The sequence below is a fragment of the Pan paniscus genome, chromosome 9 (genome assembly GCF_029289425.2).
Source record: "Pan paniscus chromosome 9, NHGRI_mPanPan1-v2.0_pri, whole genome shotgun sequence".
NCBI classification, from domain to species: Eukaryota; Metazoa; Chordata; class Mammalia; order Primates; family Hominidae; genus Pan; species Pan paniscus.
This window is the reverse complement of record NC_073258.2, coordinates 8,312,360-8,334,261: the sequence shown is the minus strand read 5'-3', so window position 1 is coordinate 8,334,261 and position 21,902 is coordinate 8,312,360. Positions and strand designations below refer to the sequence as shown.

Genomic DNA, 21,902 nt, shown 5'->3' with positions numbered 1-21,902 from the left:
CCTGAGCCATAAGAATAAAATTTCAGTAGTGCTCCATATCCTTATGAAAAAAGTCTTTATTTCATAAAATGCAGTGAAGAATCTTAAACATTAATTTTAACCTATCTTTACAGTATTATCATCTCCACACTGCAGTCAAACTGCACTTCAAACTTTCTGCATGCTTTCTTCTCTATGTCTTTCTTCATATTTCCTCTTATGAGGAGACTTTCCTGTCTAGCTTTAGTCACCACTATAGTACATAGCCTAGATTTATTAACATACAATCTACATAGCCTGCCTCAATCTGCTTATTTCAAGATTATCCATTCTTTTTTTTTCTATTTTTCCAAAGGCCAATCTATCTTTCTGTTACGTGAGTTATCAGCGGTTTTCAAAATGAGTTCCCTGGACCAATAGCATCAGCATCACCTGGTAACTTGTTATAAATGACATTTCTTGGACACTAACTAAGACCACCTTAATCAGAAGCTCTTGAAGAGGGGTCCAGTAATCTGTTAAAAAGCCCTCCAGGTGATTCTGATGCTTATTCCAATTTGAGAACCACTGGTGAATATCTACCACTAGGTTATAATTTCTTTGAAGGCAAAACTAGTGTCATATTTATCTCCATGATAACATGATTTTTTTAATGCCAGGATCCACAAATGGCTATTGAAAGTTGAGTGCAAATAATAATCTTCCCTATTGTTATATATAGTATTTTAGATTGAATTCCTAAAAACATATCTGAGATAGAGAATGGCGGGCAGAAAGATTTTTGAAAAAGGCTCTGGGAAAATATGCTTCTAAAGAAGCCAGGAAGGTAGGATTGGATCAGAAGACAAACTTCTTTATCATGTAGTTACATCTGAAGCCTCAAATGATACGATATGAAGCTCTGGAGATGGTTTGATCTCTCTAAGTTGTCCCACACACACAAAAAAAGTAAGCCTTTTTAATTTTTTTGTATTTCTATATTATCTAGTTGTTGGCAACGGGCCACACTGTGTGATGCGACATGACCTCAGATGAGGCAGTTCCTTGGATCTGAGGGCAATTCCAGGGAGAGGTGAAAATTTGAGGTTTCAGCATCTGAGATTCCTAATAACTAGTCATAGGTGCATAGGTCTTGAAAAGCAGACCACACAGCTATAACCAGGGAATGATCTGTTAACATGCTTCTCATCTTCATGAAATGCTCTTTTTTTTTTATTTTAAAACACTTATCCTTCTCTTTTCCTTTAACTCTCAGAATGCTCTTTGAAGTTTGTTTACTGCTTTTCTTCCTTTATCATGTCCTTAAGTAATAGTCTCTTCTTGACTGCAGCTATGAATTTGGGTTTTTCTTAACTACTATCTCTTTCTCTTGCTACTTCCTTAGAAGATGGCCCTATCTACAGAGACTCTGGCTGAGTCACTGGAGCTCCATCATCCCACAAATCACTTTAGTTACTGTCATTGAGGACCCGCTTTCAGCGTAACCAGGAGCTGACTCACCTACCTCTGCCCCGCATCTGAGAAATTGTCTGTGAAGGACCGGATACCCCAGACTGCAACCTGTATGCGACATAGTTCTTACTATTCAGAGCCAAGGAGTTATATGAGAATTCTTGTCCCCTGGGAAGGGCTTCCCTAAAGTGTGGGCTGTGTCACTGGACCTGGAGAGAAAACAGAAAATTTCCCTACTCCTGAGGATAGGGCTCTAGGTTATCTTGTCAGAGATACCTTCTGCTTGCTGATGATCCGTGCATCCTCTAGTGGGTACATTCCCTGCACAGGTCCCAGGGGTCTATTCAGTCAGAGGCATAATGACCTCACACTTACACCTTAAATCTGACTGTGGTATCAGGTGATTAGTTACTCTTGACAGAGAGGCAAGAAAAGAGCCCTGTAAGAAGGAACCCAGCATCGCCTTAAAGTCATCTCTGAAATATATGTACATTAATAAGTGGCAGAGATAGAATTCTAACTTCAGTTTCCAATTCATGAGATATATCTGTTACAAGAATTACATTCCATGATTTTTGTGAGTGTGTAATGCATCTAACACGATACATAATATTAATAGAAATATCAAAATGAATATATATATATACAGAAAGAAAAGCAGTTTAACCTACAGATTAAGAACATGATCTTTTGATTCTCTTATTTGTTCTGTGATCTTGTTCAATCACATTTGCCATTCTAAGTCTTGGTTTTCTCAAATGGAAAATGAGAAAAAATTATATCAATATTGTAACAGTATAATAAGATAATGTCTGGAAGGTGCTCAACACTTATTTGTTAGAAATTAATTAATACATTAACACTGGCTATGCATTTTCACAAATCTTTTACAACATTATCTCTGAAGTTAACACTTTGGTGCAGCACACCAGCATGGCACATGTATACATATGTAACTAATCTGCACAATGTGCACATGTACCCTAAAACTTAAAGTATAATTAAAAAATAAAATAAAATAAAAAAATTAAAAAAAAAACACTTTGGAGTTAGGCAACATAAATTTAAATATTTTTTTCTTAGATTCTGTATCTGGGAAAACATTTCTTAACCTCTATCAGCTTCCTGTTCCTTCTTATAGATTCACAAGGGTGACGAAAATGACAAAACACATTTCACACTTTTTTTTTTTCAGAGTAAGTGAGATCATGCATTTGACTAGAACAGCAGAGTGTTTGATATCTAAATATTATTAAATGGACATTATTTCTATTCCTTATTTGAAGTAGAATTTTTGGTGTTCAATAACATATATAAATATTCAGTAGAAAAAGTTATTTACCTTTTTAGTTCATTAGATTGTTCATTTAAATGACTGTCATTTATTTGTTCAGGAAATGTATTTATTGGTACACATGGACATAAAGATGGGAACAGCAGACACTGGGGACTACTAAACGTGGGAGAGAGGCCGAGGACAAGGGTTGAAAAACTACTTATAGGGTAATATGCTTACCACCTGGGTATATTAGTTCATTTTCACGTTGCTATAAGTAAATATCTGAGGCTGGGTCATTTATAAAGAAAAGAGATTTAATTGACTCACAGTTCCACATGGCTGGGAAGGCCTCAGTAAACTTAACAGTCATGGTGGAAGGGGAAGAGGCACATCTTACAGGGCAGCAGGTGAGAGAGAAAGAGAATGCCCGTACAGGGGGAGCTGTCAAACACTTAAAAAACCATCAGATCTCATGATAACTCACTATCATGAGAACAGCATGGGGGAAACCAACCCTGCAATCCAATCACCTCCCAACAGGTCCCAACCCTAATGTGGGGATTATGCGGACAATTCAAGATGAGATTTGGATGGGAACACAGAGCCTAACCATATCAGTGGGTGATGGGATCATTCATACCCCAAACTTCAGAATCACACAATCTACCCATGTCACAAACCCACACATGTAGCCCCTAAATCTAAGAGTTGAAATTACAAAATAAATAAATAAATTTTACAAAAAAGTATTTATTTTTACCACTAGATGTCAGTAATGCTCATCCTACAAACCAATGTTGCTTGATTCAACCTTCTTTTATTGAGCTCCTGATATGAATTAGACAACATAATAATTAGATGCTCATTAAATACAGGCTAAATCAGCAAGTGCCATTTGAGCATTATGTATATGTGAAAGTCAAATCAGCTACATTTCTTGAACATGAGCTATTGTGCTAACTGTAAGTTTTCAAGATATTTTTGTTATATCTCTATTTGTATACCTCTGAGTTCAAAATCATTTCTTCAGGGAGCTTTGATTTCTTTTACAATAAAAGAATGTAAAGGATGAAAAGTTAGTGACTTTTCTTGATTATTTCTAATGTTTCCTATAAAATTGGATATATCTTACTATGCATTATCATATTGATCTTTTTGAATTACAATATTAATTAAAGCTTTGGAAAGCCCAAAGTTTTCCTTAATACCCGTGAATCTTATAAACCACATAGAAGAATACCCCTAGCATATAAAATGTTCTTTCATTTTACTTTTGGCCTTACAGAGAGAATACTCTAAAATTATGAGAAAACTAAGAATATGCCTGGTGATTATTCCATTACTTTTTTATTCTCATTTCAATTCTCAGTGCAAACATACTAGATTATATTTCACAGTATATTAGTCCAAATGATTTTTTATCAGCATTATAATTCTTGGGCTGCCTAAAAGAATACAAAAAAATTCAAAATGATTCTAAGAGGATTCTGAGAACAAAAAGGAGAGTATCTAATGCTACAAATAAATAAATACTGAAATAAATAGCACACAATAGTAATTGAAAGGAGAATATATAAAAATATTGGCCTCCTCATGTTTGTTCAGAATTTTCCTCCAGCCCTTTGTTTATGTGGGCCAATGTGCTGGAGATCTCCTTTCGGCCTCTCTAGGTCCATTCTATACTCTGTGTCCTAAGAGATTCATGACTATGTACTGTATCAATAGCCTCTTTTGTCCCATAGAATCTGCTTGGGTTCAGAAAATGGGAAGCACCAGCAGGTGAGGGGGAAGTGAGTGAGGTCGAGATATTTATTCTGGTTCCCACCCGCTCCTTCATTGCAGGTGACCTGCAGGTCACCACGGGCTCTGTGAGTACCTCCAAATAAATTGCAACTTCTATCTGCAATGCTCTCTGGGCCTCCAGATGCCAGGAACTCCTTCTCCTCTTTGGACCCCAGAGTAAACATTCCCACACTTACTATCCTTATAGTCTCTTGTGGAATTTCTAAACTGTGCCTATATATTTGTCTTAGTTTAAGGGGTCAGCTTGAGTTTGCTAACTATGCTTTCTAGAACCTTGACTAATATTGCCAATAAGCAGCCTTAGATTTTCCTGTAGATTCTTCTATTTAAACTTACTTTTATCACATGTAATAATATACAATACATAATATATTATATATAGATGCTCCTTAACTTACAATGGGGTTATGCTGCAATAAACCCATGATAATTTGAAAATATTTTATGGCTGAATAGTACTCCATTGTATATATGTACCACATTTTCTTTATCCATTCATCTGTTGATGGACATTTAGGTTGCTTCCAAATCTTAGCTATTGTAAACAGTGCTGCAACAAACACTGGAGTGCTGATATCTCTTCTATATATTGATTTTCTTCCTTTTGTTTGTATACCCAGCAGTGGGATTGCTGGATTATGATGTGGTTATTACACATTTCATGCTTGTATCAAAACATCTCATGTACTCCATAAATATATGCACTTACTGTGTATCCATAAAAATTAAAAAAGAAACAAATCCATTGAAAATATTGTTCAATATTTTGAAGGCATTATGCTTGAGCAGGACAATGGATAATGCAGCACCCAAAGTAATGATGCAATTAGCATGAAATAAATGGAATTTGGAAATGCAAGAGGTAAGAAGATCTAGATTGTCTTCAAGAGACATGACATTGTTAGTAATAACAATGGTATTACAGACACTATCACCTTACCAGGGGTTGATCTTGGCTTTATTCCATTGTAAGTCAAGGAAAGTACTGAATGCATATACTCAAACTATTCTAAAGTCAAAAAATTGTCCAATTAAAACATTGTAAATCAAGGTTCATCTGTATATTTATAAATATACATGTGTATATAGAAACATGTGTAAGTATAGGTAAAATTTACTGCTCTTATTGTTTATTTTGAAATAGGTAGTTTTATCTTTGGATTCTAATTTCTTAAGACTTTTGAACTACATTCAAATATATCTCAAAGTAGCTAATTTTGTAGTTGTTGGAAAAGAATAATAGATACTTCACAAGCGAATATTTTTAAATGGCCCATAAGAGCTAAAAATATACTTGACATCATTATTAGTTATTAGAGAAATAAAAATTAAAACTGCAATGGGATAATGCTTTTTACTCACTAGAGTAGCTAAATTCAAATGACTGACAACACCAAATGTTGGTGAGAATGTCAAGCAATTGGGATTTTCATATTTTGTTGGTAGAAGTGTAAAATGGTGAAATCACTTTGGAAAACTGTTGAGAATTTTCTTCAAATTTGGCACCAGAAAAATGGAAAAGTCTGCAGGCATCTGGAATTTTAAAAAGTTTTTTTGGGAAACTAGGATAATATAGCAAGGCTCTGACTGATATAGGAGTTATGGATCAATAAACCAATTGAATGGAGCAATGTTGTAACATATTCAAGAAGATATTGTATCTGAATTGAACTTCATGGAAGTTTATTTTCAGTTACACTGAATTATGTCTGTTCCCAAAGTGCTGGTGGGTAACATAAAGTTAGAGATAAACAGCATTAATATTCTCACACTTACTATCCCGTAAGAGTCTATGAGCCAGGCTGGTTTCCATATTCTGTAGAATACCCTGTGATGCATAAAGGGTTCCCAAGGAGAAGGATTGCTTGACGGGGTGAGCAAGGTTTATGGAAAATGGCATTGTCTTCGAGTATTCAATACCAGTAGAATATAATTAACTCTGGCATTGATGTCTTTTTTTAATGAAAGTAAGTAATTCAAGACCAAAGCTGTTGAAACTTTAAATTATTTTGAGCCTTAAAAGAATGTGATTATAGGACTTGAGTCACTAACAGCTGTAACCTAGGAAGTTGTAGTATTTGTTTCCCTGATTATAAAATAGCCTTTTTCCATTACCTACATTGTTTTTTAGAATGTTGTAAAAGACTAACGAGTGCCAGAGAAGACCCTTTCCCTCTTTATTTTTGATCTTCGTTATTGATTAACTTCCTTCTTCCTTGTTTTACACAAAGACCTCATGACTATTACATTGTCAAAGTTAAAATGTTAAAAATACTCATTTAAATTGGAAAAAGAAAACAAGCTATAACTAATCAATTTGCTGTAACTCATAAATCAAGTTTGTATGGGGAAATCTTTAATTCTGCTAAATTTCTTTGCTTTCTGCCTACATAAGTAAAACCTTAACTTTTCAACTTTGGAGGATTGACCTCATTTCTTTGGATTCTGTGTTTCCCAGATGGTCATCCTTAGCTTTGCATTTGAATAAACACTTACACTGGATTCTCATCCTATTATTTCAGGTTGGCATTCCTTTTGTCACCATTTTCTCAATTATATTTATCTTTTGTGTCTTTTTTCTTCAGCTTGTTAGCACCCTTCTGGTCCCATCTTGTTTGATTTCGTGAAAGAAAACTACTGTCCAGAGAAGGGATCCCAGTACAATGACTCTGCTCAGCCATGTTTAAGTGTGGTGTTCCAGTTTGATTATGAACCATTTCAGGGCCAGCATTATGGTGCACTCCCATCTACACTGTGGACACTATTATGCTTATATTAAAATTTTCCGACTCCCATCAATATATTTAACCAGAAAGTTGCATTATACATGTCACAGATCCTTTCATATCACTGAGAAAAGAAAAAACTTTGTCTTTATTTAGCATGTTTATATATGGTACAGCTATTGAGGGCCTGGATGCTCGTCTGTGCTTACCACTCAGTACTGTGGACCACAGTGATGAAGACTGTGCTGATTTCAGCTTCTCTTTATCACTATACTACTTGCACCTGTACTCAGTTTCTGTGGTCTCCCTCTTCTCATTACCAACACCAAACCCAGGCTACTTGTTCTACCTCTTGTTTTACTTGATCTCCACTTGGGACCCATGATGAAGCCTCTCACGTATAAATAAAATATTTCCTATTTAAATCTCCTGCAAGAGTTAAGAATTTGTAGTCAAAAGGATTTATCTGAGTGATCTTCCTTCACTTGATACATGAGAATGATGCTAAAGATGGGTATATTTTATGCACACAAATACCTGCTTTCTTTAGACCTCAGTTTTTTTTATTTGTAAGACAAAGGGAATAGATCAAGTTTCAATGTATTTCCACATTTAAAACTCTATGTTCCCATAAAATGTTAAGTACATGAAGCAGAAGCTGCAAAAATCAAATTAGAACCCATGCGTACAGACCTAAAGAAAATCTACAAAATACTATAGAATTCAGGAATTGTGCTTAGCCAGTGTTAAGACCAAGAACTGTCCAGATTCACAGATACTGAATAGGTGATGTTGCTTTTCTTGTCTACTTGGCTATATCCGCCCCCATTTCCTAAAATCGTTATCTGCATACTTTTGAGTATTTTGTATATTGTCATACAAACTACACAGTGGTTCTAAATTATAGAACATGAGGGAGACTTCTCCTGATTTTGAAGCATGAGTACCCTGATAAGTCACAAATTTCAGTTCAATGTCTCTTTTATCTATTTTAAAGCAAACCACATTCTCCAGCCATATCTGAAGTTTGAAAATGGGACTAAATATTGGAGATCTACAGGATTAATAAATTATAATGATATTATTTTGAAGTCGATATCAAGTCTGGCCCTGTGCTTACCATAGCTTGAGCCTAATTGTTTTTCTAAGTTTTATAAAGTCTCATAAGTTTTATATATTTTGTCTGAAGGGAAATTGTCAGATAGAATTGAGAATTAGAATTAGACAGGCGACACATACAAGTAGTCACATCTAAAATGACTTTGCTTCAAGTGAGAAAACATGTCTCCGTAATACCCACACTGTAGTCTCTCATATCCCTAAATTCACAAAGACTTACTTTATCAGAGAACGAATGTAAAAGAAAAGTGTATTAGTCAGTGTTCTCTAGAGGGACTGAACTAATAGGATATATATATATATGTGTGTGTGTGTGTGTACACATACACACACACACAAAGGGGAATTTATTAAGTATTAACTCACATGATCACAAGGTCCCACAATAGGCCATCTGCAAGCTGAAGATCAAGGAGAGCCACTCTGAGTCCCAAAACTGAGGAACTTGGAGTCCGACGTTCGAGGAGGAAGCATCCAGCACAGGAGAAGGATGTAGCCTGGGAGGCTAGGCCCATCTAGTCTTTTCACATTTTTCTGCCTGCTTTATATTCTAGCTGCGTTGGCAGCTGATTAGATGGTGCCCACCCAGATTGAAGGTGGGTCTGCCTTTCCCAGCCCACTAACTCAAATGTGAATCTCTTTTGGCAACACCCTCACAGACAAAACCAGGATCAATACTTTGTATCCTTCAATCAAATAAAGTTGACACTCAGTATTAACCGTCACAAAAAGAGAGAGAGCAGGAAGCTGAAAGAAGAAAAGGAGCAAAAATGGCAGTAACAGCAAGACTGAGAGAGCATTAAAATAAACATGGGAGTCAAAGATTTTGGAGAAGAACAACAAAATTTTGGATTCTGTAAAGAATACAAAGCTATGAAACAGACACTACTGCTGGATTACAGCTTATTTTGTTCATCTATAAAATGAGATTTATTTGATCAGTATCCTTCAGGATCTAAACTTACCTAGAGAGAAGACATAAGGAAAAAAATGGAGCTACCTATCACCCTTGTTTACAAGCAGTTCTACTCCAAAGCCACCTCAACCTTCAGCATAGTTACCTTCTCCATTAATCTCTAACCTTTGTCCAGGTACTTGGAGAGAAGTAGGGGAAACAGGCAGCAAAGGTTTTAAGTTTGCATTATCTGTCAACACTAAAGCACTTCCAGTCAAAATGAAAAAATCTGACAAGCATGACCAACTGTTACAGAAGATTAAAAAGGGAGCTCAGATGATGATAATTTGGGCTGTATATAGATATATTTATCCAAACTTTAATACAGAGTTATTCTTTCTGTACAAATATTTTCACAATTTGCTCTCGGATCTGCTTGGTCCTGACTCCATAAATGACAGGGTTAAGGGCAGGTGGGACAACCACATACAGGTTAGCCAAAAGAATGTGGATATAGTGGGGAATGTTTTGGCCAAAACGATGTGTCATAAAAGAAAAAAATGCTGGTGTGTAAAAGCACAGCATAACACAGACATGAGAACCACAGGTATTGAAGGCCTTTAGTCGGACATCTTGAGAGGGAAGGCGAAAAACAGCTCGAAGGATAAGCACATAGGAAGAAGCAATTAAGATCACATCCACAATAATATAAGAAATCACCATGAGCCCATAGATTATGTTGATCTTAATGGGTGCACAGGCCAACCGGGCCAGACCCATGTGCTCACAATATGTGTGAGGTATGATGTTATGCCCACAGAATGGCAGACGCAGAATGAGAAACACAAATGGGGTTACAAGAACTAAATTTCTTCCAACAACCACAGAAGCTAGGATACTGATGGTTTTATTGGTGAGGATCATGGTGTACTGGAGAGGGTTGCAGATGGCAACAAAGCGGTCATAAGCCATGACCACCAACAGAACAGTCTCCATGCCTGTAAACATGTGAATAAAGAACATCTGAAGAAGGCATCCCCCAAAGCTGATCTCTTGGAGGTTGAACCAGAAGATTCCTAGCATTTTGGGGATAGTGGATGTGGACAGACCCAGATCAATCATAGACAACATGGCCAGGAAGTAGAACATGGGCTGGTGTAGACTATGTTCAGTTTTGATCACAAAGAGAATGGTCATATTCCCCACAATGGCAATCAGGTACACAATACAGAATGGGAAAGAAATCCAGATATGTAAAGTGTCCAGTCCTGGTATTCCTAGCAGGAGGAAGAAGGGGGGATAGAAGTGGGTGTCATTGATAGAAGGCATTCTCCCAGCAAGTGTCGCTGAATTCCTAAGTATGAAGGATCTCACTTTCTTTAAGGTCCTCTCTTGTCAAGTTCCTGAAGAAACAGAAAGACTCTTATCAGTGTGCTAGAGGTAATGGTATAGGTGGTTAATTTACAAACATTCGAGACTCACTTCTTTCCAGAGGATAATCGAGGAAGCCTCTCAACACAGATTATTGTTCTGAGATCCATCATAGGCAATATTGCTTATGGCTTTATGTTTTGTAATCTTTGAGATATTTGAAAGAATGGGAAAAATTTCATAATGCAATGCATATTTATATTACGGCATTCCCTTCCATTACTTTCCTAAGTAGCCCTTTACTTTTTGGGAAATCACCATACCATGTGTTCTTTGAAGTGTGGTCTTGAGATCTCTGGGGTTTTCTAAGTACCTTTCCAGAAGTTCACAAGCTCAAAACTATTTTTATAATAGAAAATTTTTAGCCATTCTCACTCTCATTCTCTCATAAGTACATAGTGAAATTTTCCAGAGGTTATATGAGGTGCTACCATAACAGATTAAATGAAATTGTAAATGATGTTGTGAGATTTCAGCTCTATTATCTTAACTTAAACAATAAAAATATTTGCAAAGGAAAATACCATTTTTACAACTAATTTCTTGAAAAACAGTGATTTTAACAAAAAGTATCAAATTATGTTTTATATAATAGTTTGTTAATATTATTTTAATATTAAATATTTAAATTTTGCTCTAATGTCTAATAATATAAATATTATGGATGTAATTCAGAGAAACTAAAACTCTGAGTATCTTAATAGTTTCTAGATGAGACAAAGATTCCTAGTACAAAGGAGAAGTACTACTGTCTACCACTTTCTATGTTTTATTATAATATAAACGTAAGGATCTTATACAGTGACATCACATAAGTGTAGTTAATCAGTTTCTGTTAGAACTTTCCTGGTTCTAACTCAGCTAAACTGATAAGTGCATTTCTATTATGGATTAATTACTAATTTTGATGCTTCTAAATCTTCATGAACAATCCAGTTTCTCCAAGATCCTGTCATTCTGATTCCCCGATATCCTTCCAATAAAATGCCTTGTGTGTATCTGCCAAATTATGTTTATCTTCCTTACAATCTATAACATCAGTTAGTAACATAAAAAAATTCCCATATCCCAAAATTGTGCCTACCTTCAGGTGTAAACAGATCAATTATTTAGCAAATTTTAATATTGAAATTAAAACGTTTTAAGGACTCTTCATTGCTTCCTTGACAATAACAAGGAAAATTACCTTATTTTAACTTTGCATCCCTAAAGACACTGTACAACTCTGTAGCAACTAATGTAACCTGGATTGTATAATATTTATGCATGTACTGGCCTTATTTCTACAAAGAGAATAGCTGCAACTAAGAGTTGAGAACCAGGGGTAATCATTGTAATATTCTCAAAACTGCCACATGAATGTTGGTTCCCAGTTGTTCAGCATTTAATTGAATCAGAGTTGGGGTTTGTAATAAGTGTGCTTCTGTTTGTATGTGAGTGTGTGTGACAGAGACAGACAGAGAGTGAGAGAGAGAGAGAGACGGAGAAGGTTGGAGAGATAGGAGTAGAGAGAGAAATCATGTTTTATTATGTACGTGGCTGCATACATCAGTTGTCCTGTAACTTTGCCAGGTAGCTATTTTACAGCAGAAGTACACAGGCAAAGGAGTTAATAATTCCCCATTCTATATGAGAAGAACAAGAGCATTTCTTGGTCCCCGAGAAGCTGAGAGAAAATTGAAAAAAGAACATAATGTTTGCCAGTATTGAGGAAAAGATGCCAGGCTGAAAAATCAGAGGGCAGTGGTTTTTGTGATTTCACCTGGGAGAGTCTGAGGAAATAGCTAGGATGATGTGTTGTGAGATTTACAGTCCAGAGTCAGCCCAATCTTAAGGGTGGCTGTGTCTCAACATGATACTTTGCCAGCTGAGAAAAACATTCCCAGGGAGATGGCAAAGAGGACGCTTCTCTGACAGTAAAATTCAAAGCTGCCAGCACATCCACCCTCTCACAGTTTTACCTGAATTCTTGCCTTCTTTCTGTTATAACTATATGCCACAGTAGCAGACAGTGTATGGCCAGTAACCTCAAGATCATTTTTTGAGGGCAAATTATTAAGTTTATTCTTCTCTAGATATGCACATTGACAAAGATCCCTACTGGAGTCCATCTGAAAAGACAAATTCATAACAATTGGCAATTTTTCTCTTATTGTGCTCACCAAAGTTCACATTTTGAACTTGTGATTTTTTTTACTTTGTTGGATTTTTATTTTTTTGCTGACTGTAGTAGAATATTATAGAAGTCTTCTGTGGACCTTAAAACTATTCAGACATGGCTGGAAAACCTGCTAAACCATTTACTTGCTTGAGACCCTTGGACAGATTCTTTAACCAGATATATCAGTTTTTTTTTTCTCCTGTAAAAATGAGATGATAAATTGTAACTAATGTGGTTTATTTTAATGATAAATAAGACCAATGTTTGTATAGGTGCTAGTGCATAGTGTATCCTCAACAAATTATACTTACTTATTTTATTAATGCTCCCAAATATTTTGTTTATTTAAATGCAAGATAGCTAAAATAACTCACCTGTTAGCAGAAAGAAGTTATTTCATTGTAAAAAGTCCAAATTATGTCACAGTTTGGCCTAAGATTAGATAAAGGAGGAATGGCTCAGAAGAGGCCAGAGTGAAGAAATGGCACAGAGTCAGACATTAATATTTATGTCTAGATTTTTATGGATACAAATATGACCCCATACTGCTCATTTAGAAAAGAAACAATTTTCTCCCCTTATTCTTACAGCTTTCCCAAGCTTGGTGAGACCAAAGCAGTTGATGAATGGATAAAGTGGATAAAGACCTTCATTCAGGCTCTTCCATAACTGTGCCTTTGGTGGTTCAGTCCGGCTGATCTAGCGGGGGCATTGTGCTTACAATAAAAATGGCTTGGGGATGGTTCCATAAAGTAGTAGGGATATAGGGAACCAAGTTACCACTGGCAACATTAAATTCACTCAGACAATGAGGGAAACAGAGAATAAAACTTTACAGACCAAATATGTTAATGCCTATGGAATTGTATTTGAATATTGACATGTGATACCCACCCACCACCTTAAATACACACATATAAAAGAAGTCTGCAATAACATCCTTTTGTCTTATTGACAACAAGTATGGCCATGCTACTATATTACTGGATTTGTGGTGTTTTGGCTGTGAACAGTGTACTCTGTGAGAATGTGTGTGTATGAGTGTATGTGTGTGTAAGAGAGAGGGGCAGAGAGAAAGGGGGGAGAGAGAGAGAGAGACAGATACAGAGACAGAAATTCTGTGCATTACTAATTGGTACACCACTGCCCTCACCTATGGATGTCTGTTCCAATCCCATGTGCTCTGTTGTGTTCCTCTGTGAAGAAAATGGTGCAATGGTGCTTAGGATAATTCCTCAGAAAAGTGGAAGAATCTGGCCTCTCTATCCTCATTTGCCCTCTTCTTCTCTCCTGTGTATCTTTTCACTTCTCCTGCACAAGCATTCTTACCTCTGTAATATTTCTTCTCCCAGCCCTTACTTGGAGCAGAATTGGAGCATGAGTCCAGGTTCTTAAAGACCGTGATTAGGTTCCCCTTGAAGCCTCTGAGCAACAAGCCTGCCTGGTAAAGTGGAGGCAACTTTATAGTGAGTGAGAGCATCCCTATGACCAGGCATGTCCCAGAATCCCCGAGCCTAGTCTTCGGAATCCTCTGGGCAGAAACATGGACTCGAGGGTCATTAAGTCTTAGTAAGTCTTTATTCCTCTTCACTGCATCTGCAGAGAAACACCATGCTAGATATAACTAGCTCAGGGGAGCAGATGTGTTATGAAAGGATGGGAAGGGAGCTATCCTGAAGAGAGAGGAATCTGTTTGGGGAATGATGTTAATTCCGCTTCCCTCAGGAGCCATGAAAGCATTGATTTTGGACCATTAACTCTTCACAATGACCATGAAACTGTTCTCAGCAACTTTTCTGTTTTAATATGTTTGTGTAAATCCTGATGTAGTTTCACAACTGTTACAATCGAGGCTTCAAAAGATGAAGGAGAAGACATCTCAAATAGACAAATTAGACTCTGTGGTACAACTCTGTTTATTGGCAGTGTGCATGCCTGCAGATAATAGCAGCAACTTTCTTCCAACCCACCAAGATTCTCCTTCTCAGTCTATAACTAATGGTGAACAGATAGTCTTTGAAGAGAGGCTTTCATGTGTTTCAGCTCTTTTGGCAGAAAGTGAAGAAAATTCTACGTTTTCCTTATAAAACATATTATATTGTCCCTTCCAGCCAGAGCAGAAGTAGTGTTTCCTGAGAGGCTCCCTTCCTGAATGATGACATAGTAGACCCGATAGTACTACCAGGACATGCTGCAGAGCCTGGTTTTCCTGACTATAGTTAGAAATAGACTGAGGGAAAAATAAGTACATTAGACAATTAGTTGGTATTTTTTGCCTCCTAAGTTCAGACTGTTTTGAGTTGTTACCACAGAAGCAGCAATGTCGTCTGTGGTCCAAGAGAGATTCTGGTTTGATCTGCCACGTTCTTGTGTTCATTACTTCTCTTTTGATTAATGAGAAAGTAACTCCTGGGGTTCCTGTTTCTCCCTCATTGTGTCCATCTTCCTTACTGTATCCACATTTATCTTCCCAAATCAAGTCTGACTCTATCCAATTTCTGCTTAAAATTCCTTCCCATGACCCCTACATTCTCCATCGTATACTGTAGACTTTATGTAATAAAGGGGAAACACAATTGTTGCCAAAGTCCTTCACTCAATACCCAATCAACATTTTATACTTTCATTATACTACATGACTCCCGAACACACATCTTGTCTTTGATAATCAAAAGTCCTCCATATGAAATAACTTCATCTCATTTCTACTTTGCTTCAGCACTTTCTCAATTGTCCTATACTTCTTAATGACCTTTCATATGAATCAATCTGATATAATCTTTGTGTCTTTTGTATTTTCACATCAGTGTGTGCCACTATTATAACAGGCAAATTTTATTTTGTGTTGGTTTTGTGTTTTCTGTCTTCCATTATTTTATGGATTGATATTAGAGTGATGTTTAAGTCAACTTTATCCTTCAGTTCACTTACTATAGTGCTTTGATTGTAGGAGGTGTTCTGGCATTGAATTACGTTATTTTTAAAACATAAAAATTCTAGTTCTGTTAGGGTCATATCATATAATCATATATCTCCTAATTGGTCACTGTACCTACCCCTCTCCTATTCCCAAGATTATTTCACTGTGACTTCTAGAATCAATTTTTTATGAGCAGTGATATTATTTTTGGCCTTAAACCACTTCTGATGTTCTGTTTCTCTTCCTTTTGAAACAGAAACCCAGCTGTTCCCTGAGGACATTACTTCTTCTGAAAAGTGTTGAAGGATTGGATATATTTTCCCACTATTTTCACTGTTTCCTCATGCCAAATAGCCTAAAGGCCTAGAGACTTTTTGTCTTGGACTTTTGACAATTTGACATTATAATGTCTCGGGGAGGACCTTCTTGAGTTGAATTTACATAGGGGATTTTGAGCTTTCGGATCTGGATATCTATATCTCTCTTCACATTTGGAAAGTTTTCAGCTGTTATTTTATTAAATAGGTTTCCTTTGTCCTTTTCTTTCTCTTCTCCTTCTAGAATTCTCATAATACAAATATTTGTTTACTTAATGGCATCCCATTAAGGAACACCATTATTTCTTTTTTTTTTTTTAATTATACTTTAAGTTTTAGGGTACATGTGCACATTGTGCAGGTTAGTTACATATGTATACATGTGCCATGCTGGTGCGCTGCTGCACCCACTAACTCGTCATCTAGCATTAGGAAGGAACACCATTATTTCTTTACTTTTTTTAATCCTTCTTTTGTTTTTCTTTGACTTATTTCAAACAACCTGTCAACAGATTCTTCTGCTTGACCAAGTCTGCTACTGAATCTCTCTATTGTAACTTGAAAACTTATTCATTGAATTCTTCAGCTACAGGATTTCTATTTGATTTTTATGATTTTTATCTTCTGTTGAATTTCTCATTTGTTTCATGAATTGTTTTCCTGATTTTATTGAATTGTCTATGCTGTATTTTCTTGTATTTTATTGAGTCTTCTCAGCATCATTATTTTGATTTTTTTCTTTGGCAATTTGTTGATTTTCTTTTTGCTGGAGTCCGTTACTACAGTGTTATGTTCCTTTGGTTGTATCATATGTCTTTGCCTTTTCATGTTTCTTGTGTCTCTATATTGATGCCTGTGTATCTGGTGGAACACTTATCTCCAAACTTTCCAGAGTGGTTTTTATAGAGGACAACTATCACCTGAAGTTGGGTTTTAGTGTGCCAGTTGGGAAGAGTGTGGTGACTCTGTTTCCAGATAGGTGTAGCATAGTCTCTGTGCAGCTTCCTGAGCTGAGTTTAATGTCAGCAATAACTGTGGGTGCCTCAGTGGCTGACTGTAGAAGTTTGTAGTGGCACAGCAGTAGTGGTGGCACAATTTGTTTATGTCCTTAGTGTCAAGGGCTTTTGGGGTCCTCTTATTTTTAATTTTTCCCACAATGAGGGGACGCACCTGACAGAATCCCTCAGATTTGATATGACCTATAAGCAGCTGCAGCAGCGCTGGGCTCGAAGTACAGTGGCTTGGAGTGCCTGTGGAGCCAGGGTTCTAGGCTCAGGGTCTCACAAACGAGCACTCCTCTCCTTCAGTTACTTTCATTAAAATGTAATTATTTATTCATTGTTCTGGCTATCGGTGTGAGGCAACTAAGAGCTGGAACATTTTAGTAGTCCATCTTGCTCACATTGTCAAGATTAACCCCTTGATGAGAGGATATTAACTATCACATTGAAAGGGCAGTGACATAGAGGCAATTATTTTTCAATATATAATTGATTTACTTTGGCTATTCATTTGATCTTGCTTCATTTATTAAAAAGCTGTTTGTCATAAATTATACATTTATACAAGTGTATTTTTGTGTTTGGACTATGTGGTTCTGCTTTTTGTCTGTTCTTGTACAAGTATTTCACAGTTTTCATAAGTGATACTATAAAATAAATTATGGAATATAATAATATAAAACCTAAAATTTTGTTCTTCAGGATTTCCAGCCAATTTCTTTTAAAATGTATATAACACTTTGAAAATAAAAACAAGAGGGCAAATAAGCAAACAAATTCATTAAAATATTTATTGCATTGAATATATAGTTCAATTTTAGAGAATGTTTTTAAAAGGTTATTGATTATTCCAAATCATGAACTAGGTATATCTTTTCATGTATTTATGTATTTAAAAAGTTCCTTTGAAGGATTATTATGCTTTTATTTTAGAAGTTTTGCATATCATTTGTTAGAGTTAGGTCAAAGCATTTGATGTTCTGTGATGCCATTTATTTATTTATTTATTTATTTTATTTATTTATTTTTATTATACTTTAAGTTTTAGGGTACGTGTGCACAACGTGCAGGTTTGTTACATATGTATACATGTGCCATGATTGTGTGCTGCACCCATTAACTCATCATTTAACATTAGGTATATCTCCTAATGCTATCCCTCCCCGCTCCCCCCACCCACAATAGGCCCTGGTGTGTGACGTTCCCCTTCCTGTGTCCACGTGTTTTCATTGTTCAATTCCCACCTATGAGTGAGAACATGCAGTGTTTGGTTTTTTTGTCCTTGCGATAGTTTGCTGAGAATGATGGTTTCCAGCTTCATCCCTGTCCCTACAAAGGACATGAACTCATCATTTTTTATGGCTGCATAGTATTCCATGGTGTATATGTGCCACATTTTCTTAATCCAGTCTATCATTGTTGGACATTTGGCTTGGTTCCAAGTCTTTGCTATTGTGAGTAGTGCCACAATAAATATACATGTGCATGTGTCTTTATAGCAGCATGATTTATAATCCTTTGGGTATGTACCCAGTAATGGGATTGCTGGGTCAAATGGTATTTCTAGTTCTAGATCCCTGAGGAATCGCCACACTGACTTCCACAATGGTTGAACTAGTTTACAGTCCCACCAACAGTGTAAAAGTGTTCCTATTTCTCCACATCCTCTCCAGCACCTGTTGTTTCCTGACTTTTTAATGATCGATGCCATTTAAAAATATATAATTTTCAAGATTTTAATTTATAAATTTTTTATTAGTATATAAAAATGTAATTTTTAAAATTTTATTATTTTTTTTTATAGAAACAGGGTCTCCATAAGTTGCCTAGGCTGGTCTCGAAATCCTGGGCTTAAGTAACCCTCCTGCATATGGCCAAAATTGACATAAACAACACATTCATGGTTTTCAAAAATGGCAATAGAAAATAAAAAATGGTAGTCTAAGGTTCATTTTAAAGAACTGAATGACCTAAGTGGAATATTGTTCAAGCGAGATAAGGTCAAATTCAATTTTGAATATTACTACCACAATCATTTCACCCAATTCTATGACATTCCTAGTGATTTTTTTTTTTTTTACTAATTTAGCATACAAAATACATGCAAACTCAATGGGAAGAGTTAATATCAAAGTAACTAAAAAAAAGAATATGTCCACAAGTTTTAATAATCATCAATTTAATTTCACATATATAGTTTAATATTCTTTATTCCTTAAAGTAATGAGGTGTCAACTACTCACCTGATAAAGCTATTTTATGACTGGGTATTTATTATAAAATACTGTATAAATTTCTGTGTCGAGGTATTTTTGAGCGTATTTATTTCTGACATAGACACAAGTTTCAAAAGGTGAAATAAAAATAAAGAAGGAGAGAATAATAAAGAAAATTTCTACAGTTGAAAAATTATTTAAGGCTTAATATTGACAGTTTCAACAGAGGCCCAGTAGGGACTTAGGTACTACTGTTTGGTAGAAATTGTGAACACAAAAAATAAAAAGAAAATCTTAAACCATTCCACAGAAAAAGAGTTGAGAGAAAGAGAATAAAAGTTCAAGTGAGAGAGATAGAGAAAAGAGCATAGATTAAAGGGAAACATAATCTGACTGGGATCCAAAATCTCAAATGCAAAAGTGAATGTTAAAAAAATCATGTCCAAAAAAAATAATTTTGCACTTGGAATTCAATGCTCATTCAATCCATTATTCATATCTGAGAGAAAAATGAAGACATTTTCAGAAATTTAATGCGAATTTTAACTGCAACTTTCTCCAAGAGAGAAAAAAAATTTTTAAGATATATGCTAAGAAAACAAAAATAATAGAAATGGTTTAAAAACATTTAATTCAGGCCGGGCGCGGTGGCTCACGCCTGTAATCCCAGCACTTTGGGAGGCTGAGGCGGGCGGATCACGAGGTCAGGAGATCGAGACCATCCTGGCTAACACGGTGAAACCCCGTCTCTACTAAAAATACAAAAAATTAGCCGGGCGTGGTAGCGGGCGCCTGTAGTCCCAGCTACTCGGGAGGCTGAGGCAGGAGAATGGCGTGAACCCGGGAGGCGGAGCTTGCAGTGAGCCGAGATCGCGCCACTGCACTCCAGCCTGGGCAACAGAGCGAGACTCCGTCTCAAAAAAAAAAAAAAAAAAAAAAAACATTTAATTCACTGAAAAAACTTTGTTACTCTTTTTAAAACATTTCTATTATTTTTGTTCTCTTAGCAAGTATCTTTGAAAAATTTTTTTCTCTTTTGGAGAAAGTTGCAATTAAAATTTGCATTAAATTTCTGAAAATGTTTTCATTTTCAGTGAATTAAAGTGATCCTCCTTGAAACTTACTTTTATATGGCATATTCTGTGTTAGGGGTCAATAGATAACATCATTGCAAATACACACTCAGACATGCATAAACACACATACATCTAGCAATTGCTGCCAATATGTTTTTAAACATACACGCATACATACATATGTATAAATAAATAAATATACACACACATCTGTATAAAATATATGTATAAAATTGATGGTCCATTTTGGCAAAAACAATTTATTAATTTTATCACAAATTTTGTCTTTTTAGGACTTACACTTTTATAACCTGAATGAATTCTCTCCCATTCAATCAATTTTTAGTAAAGAGACTTTCTACCCCCTCCTGGATTTGCTTGGTCCTAACTCCATAAATGACTGGGTTAAGAGCAGGGGGAATGACTATATATAGAGAGTAGCCAGGAGAATATGGATATACTGTGGGATGCCATGACCAAAGCGATGAGTGAGAAAGGAGAAGAGAGCTGGGCCAAAAAATGCTAAGGTGACACAGATATGGGAGCTACAGGTATTAAGAGCCTTCAGGTGGGCCTCTTGGGAAGGGAGGTGAAAGACTGTGCATAAAATTCTAGCATAGGAGATGATGATAAGAAACATATCCAGAAACAAGATAAAAATATTCCCAAGACCATGATAGACATTGACACTGATGCTGGCACAAGCCAGACGAGCCACTCCCATGTGCTCACAATAGGTATAAGGGATGATTCTATGTCCACAGTAAGGCAGCCTCATGAGGAGAAAAATGATGGGAGCAATCATACATAAGCTTCTAAGAACCACAACCATAGCAATCACACCAATAATTCTGTTGGTGAGGATCTTGGTCTACCTGAAGGGGTTGCAAATAGCCACATAGCGATCAAATCCCATGACAAGAAGTACAGTGCTCTCCATGACTGCAAAAAAAAATGGATAAAAAAGACTTGAGCAACACAGCACCCAAAGCACAACTCCTGAAGGCTGAACCAGAAGATGCCCAACATCTTGGGGATAGTAGATGTAGAGAGACTCAGGTCATCACTGACAGCATGGCCAGAAAGTAGAACATGGGTTGGTGAAGGTTTTTATCAGTCCAGATGACAAATAGAATGATAAGATTTCCAACAAGAGCAATCAGATATACAACACAGAAGGGAAAGCCTAGCCAGCGTTGTGCAGCTTCCAATCCTGGAATTGCTAACCAACAGGAAGGAAGAGAGGTGGGGTTCAGTGACATTGGGAGAAGACATTCTTCTGCCAACTGCTGGCGGCCATGGCTTTAAAAGTTCTTTTCAGTTCCCGTCGGGCAATTCATCGAGACTTAATTGAGATCTAAAACAAATAAATAAATCCTCAAACAAAGGATTGATATTAAGAATACCTTTCTGTAAAGGCCTTTGTTTTTTTCTCCTTCTTTTCATTTTCCATACATAATCCTAGTATCACTCCTTACCCGCACCATGAATGTGAGAAGCTGAACTGCCAAGTAGAAGGTTGAACTA

General features: G+C 36.2%; 1 protein-coding gene and 1 pseudogene across 1 annotated transcript; both read right to left on the bottom strand.

The window, feature by feature from the left end:
* Positions 1-7,800: 7,800 nt before the first annotated feature.
* On the bottom strand, positions 7,801-14,260 carry LOC100986779 (olfactory receptor 52E4). Its single transcript, XM_057299080.2, has 2 exons — positions 14,175-14,260; positions 7,801-10,656 (listed from the first exon to the last, which is right to left on the bottom strand). The coding sequence occupies exon 2, from the start codon at positions 10,580-10,582 to the stop codon at positions 9,644-9,646; it is 939 nt and encodes a 312-aa protein (XP_057155063.2). The 5' UTR covers positions 10,583-10,656; positions 14,175-14,260; the 3' UTR covers positions 7,801-9,643.
* Positions 14,261-20,710: 6,450 nt separating this feature from the next.
* Positions 20,711-21,656, bottom strand: LOC100984684 (olfactory receptor 52E8-like; annotated as a pseudogene).
* Positions 21,657-21,902: the final 246 nt, after the last annotated feature.

Coding starts and splice junctions, on each gene's coding strand:
- LOC100986779 (XM_057299080.2), bottom strand. CDS start 10,582: ATGCCTTCTATCAATGACACCCACTTCTATCCCCCCTTCTTCCTCCTG.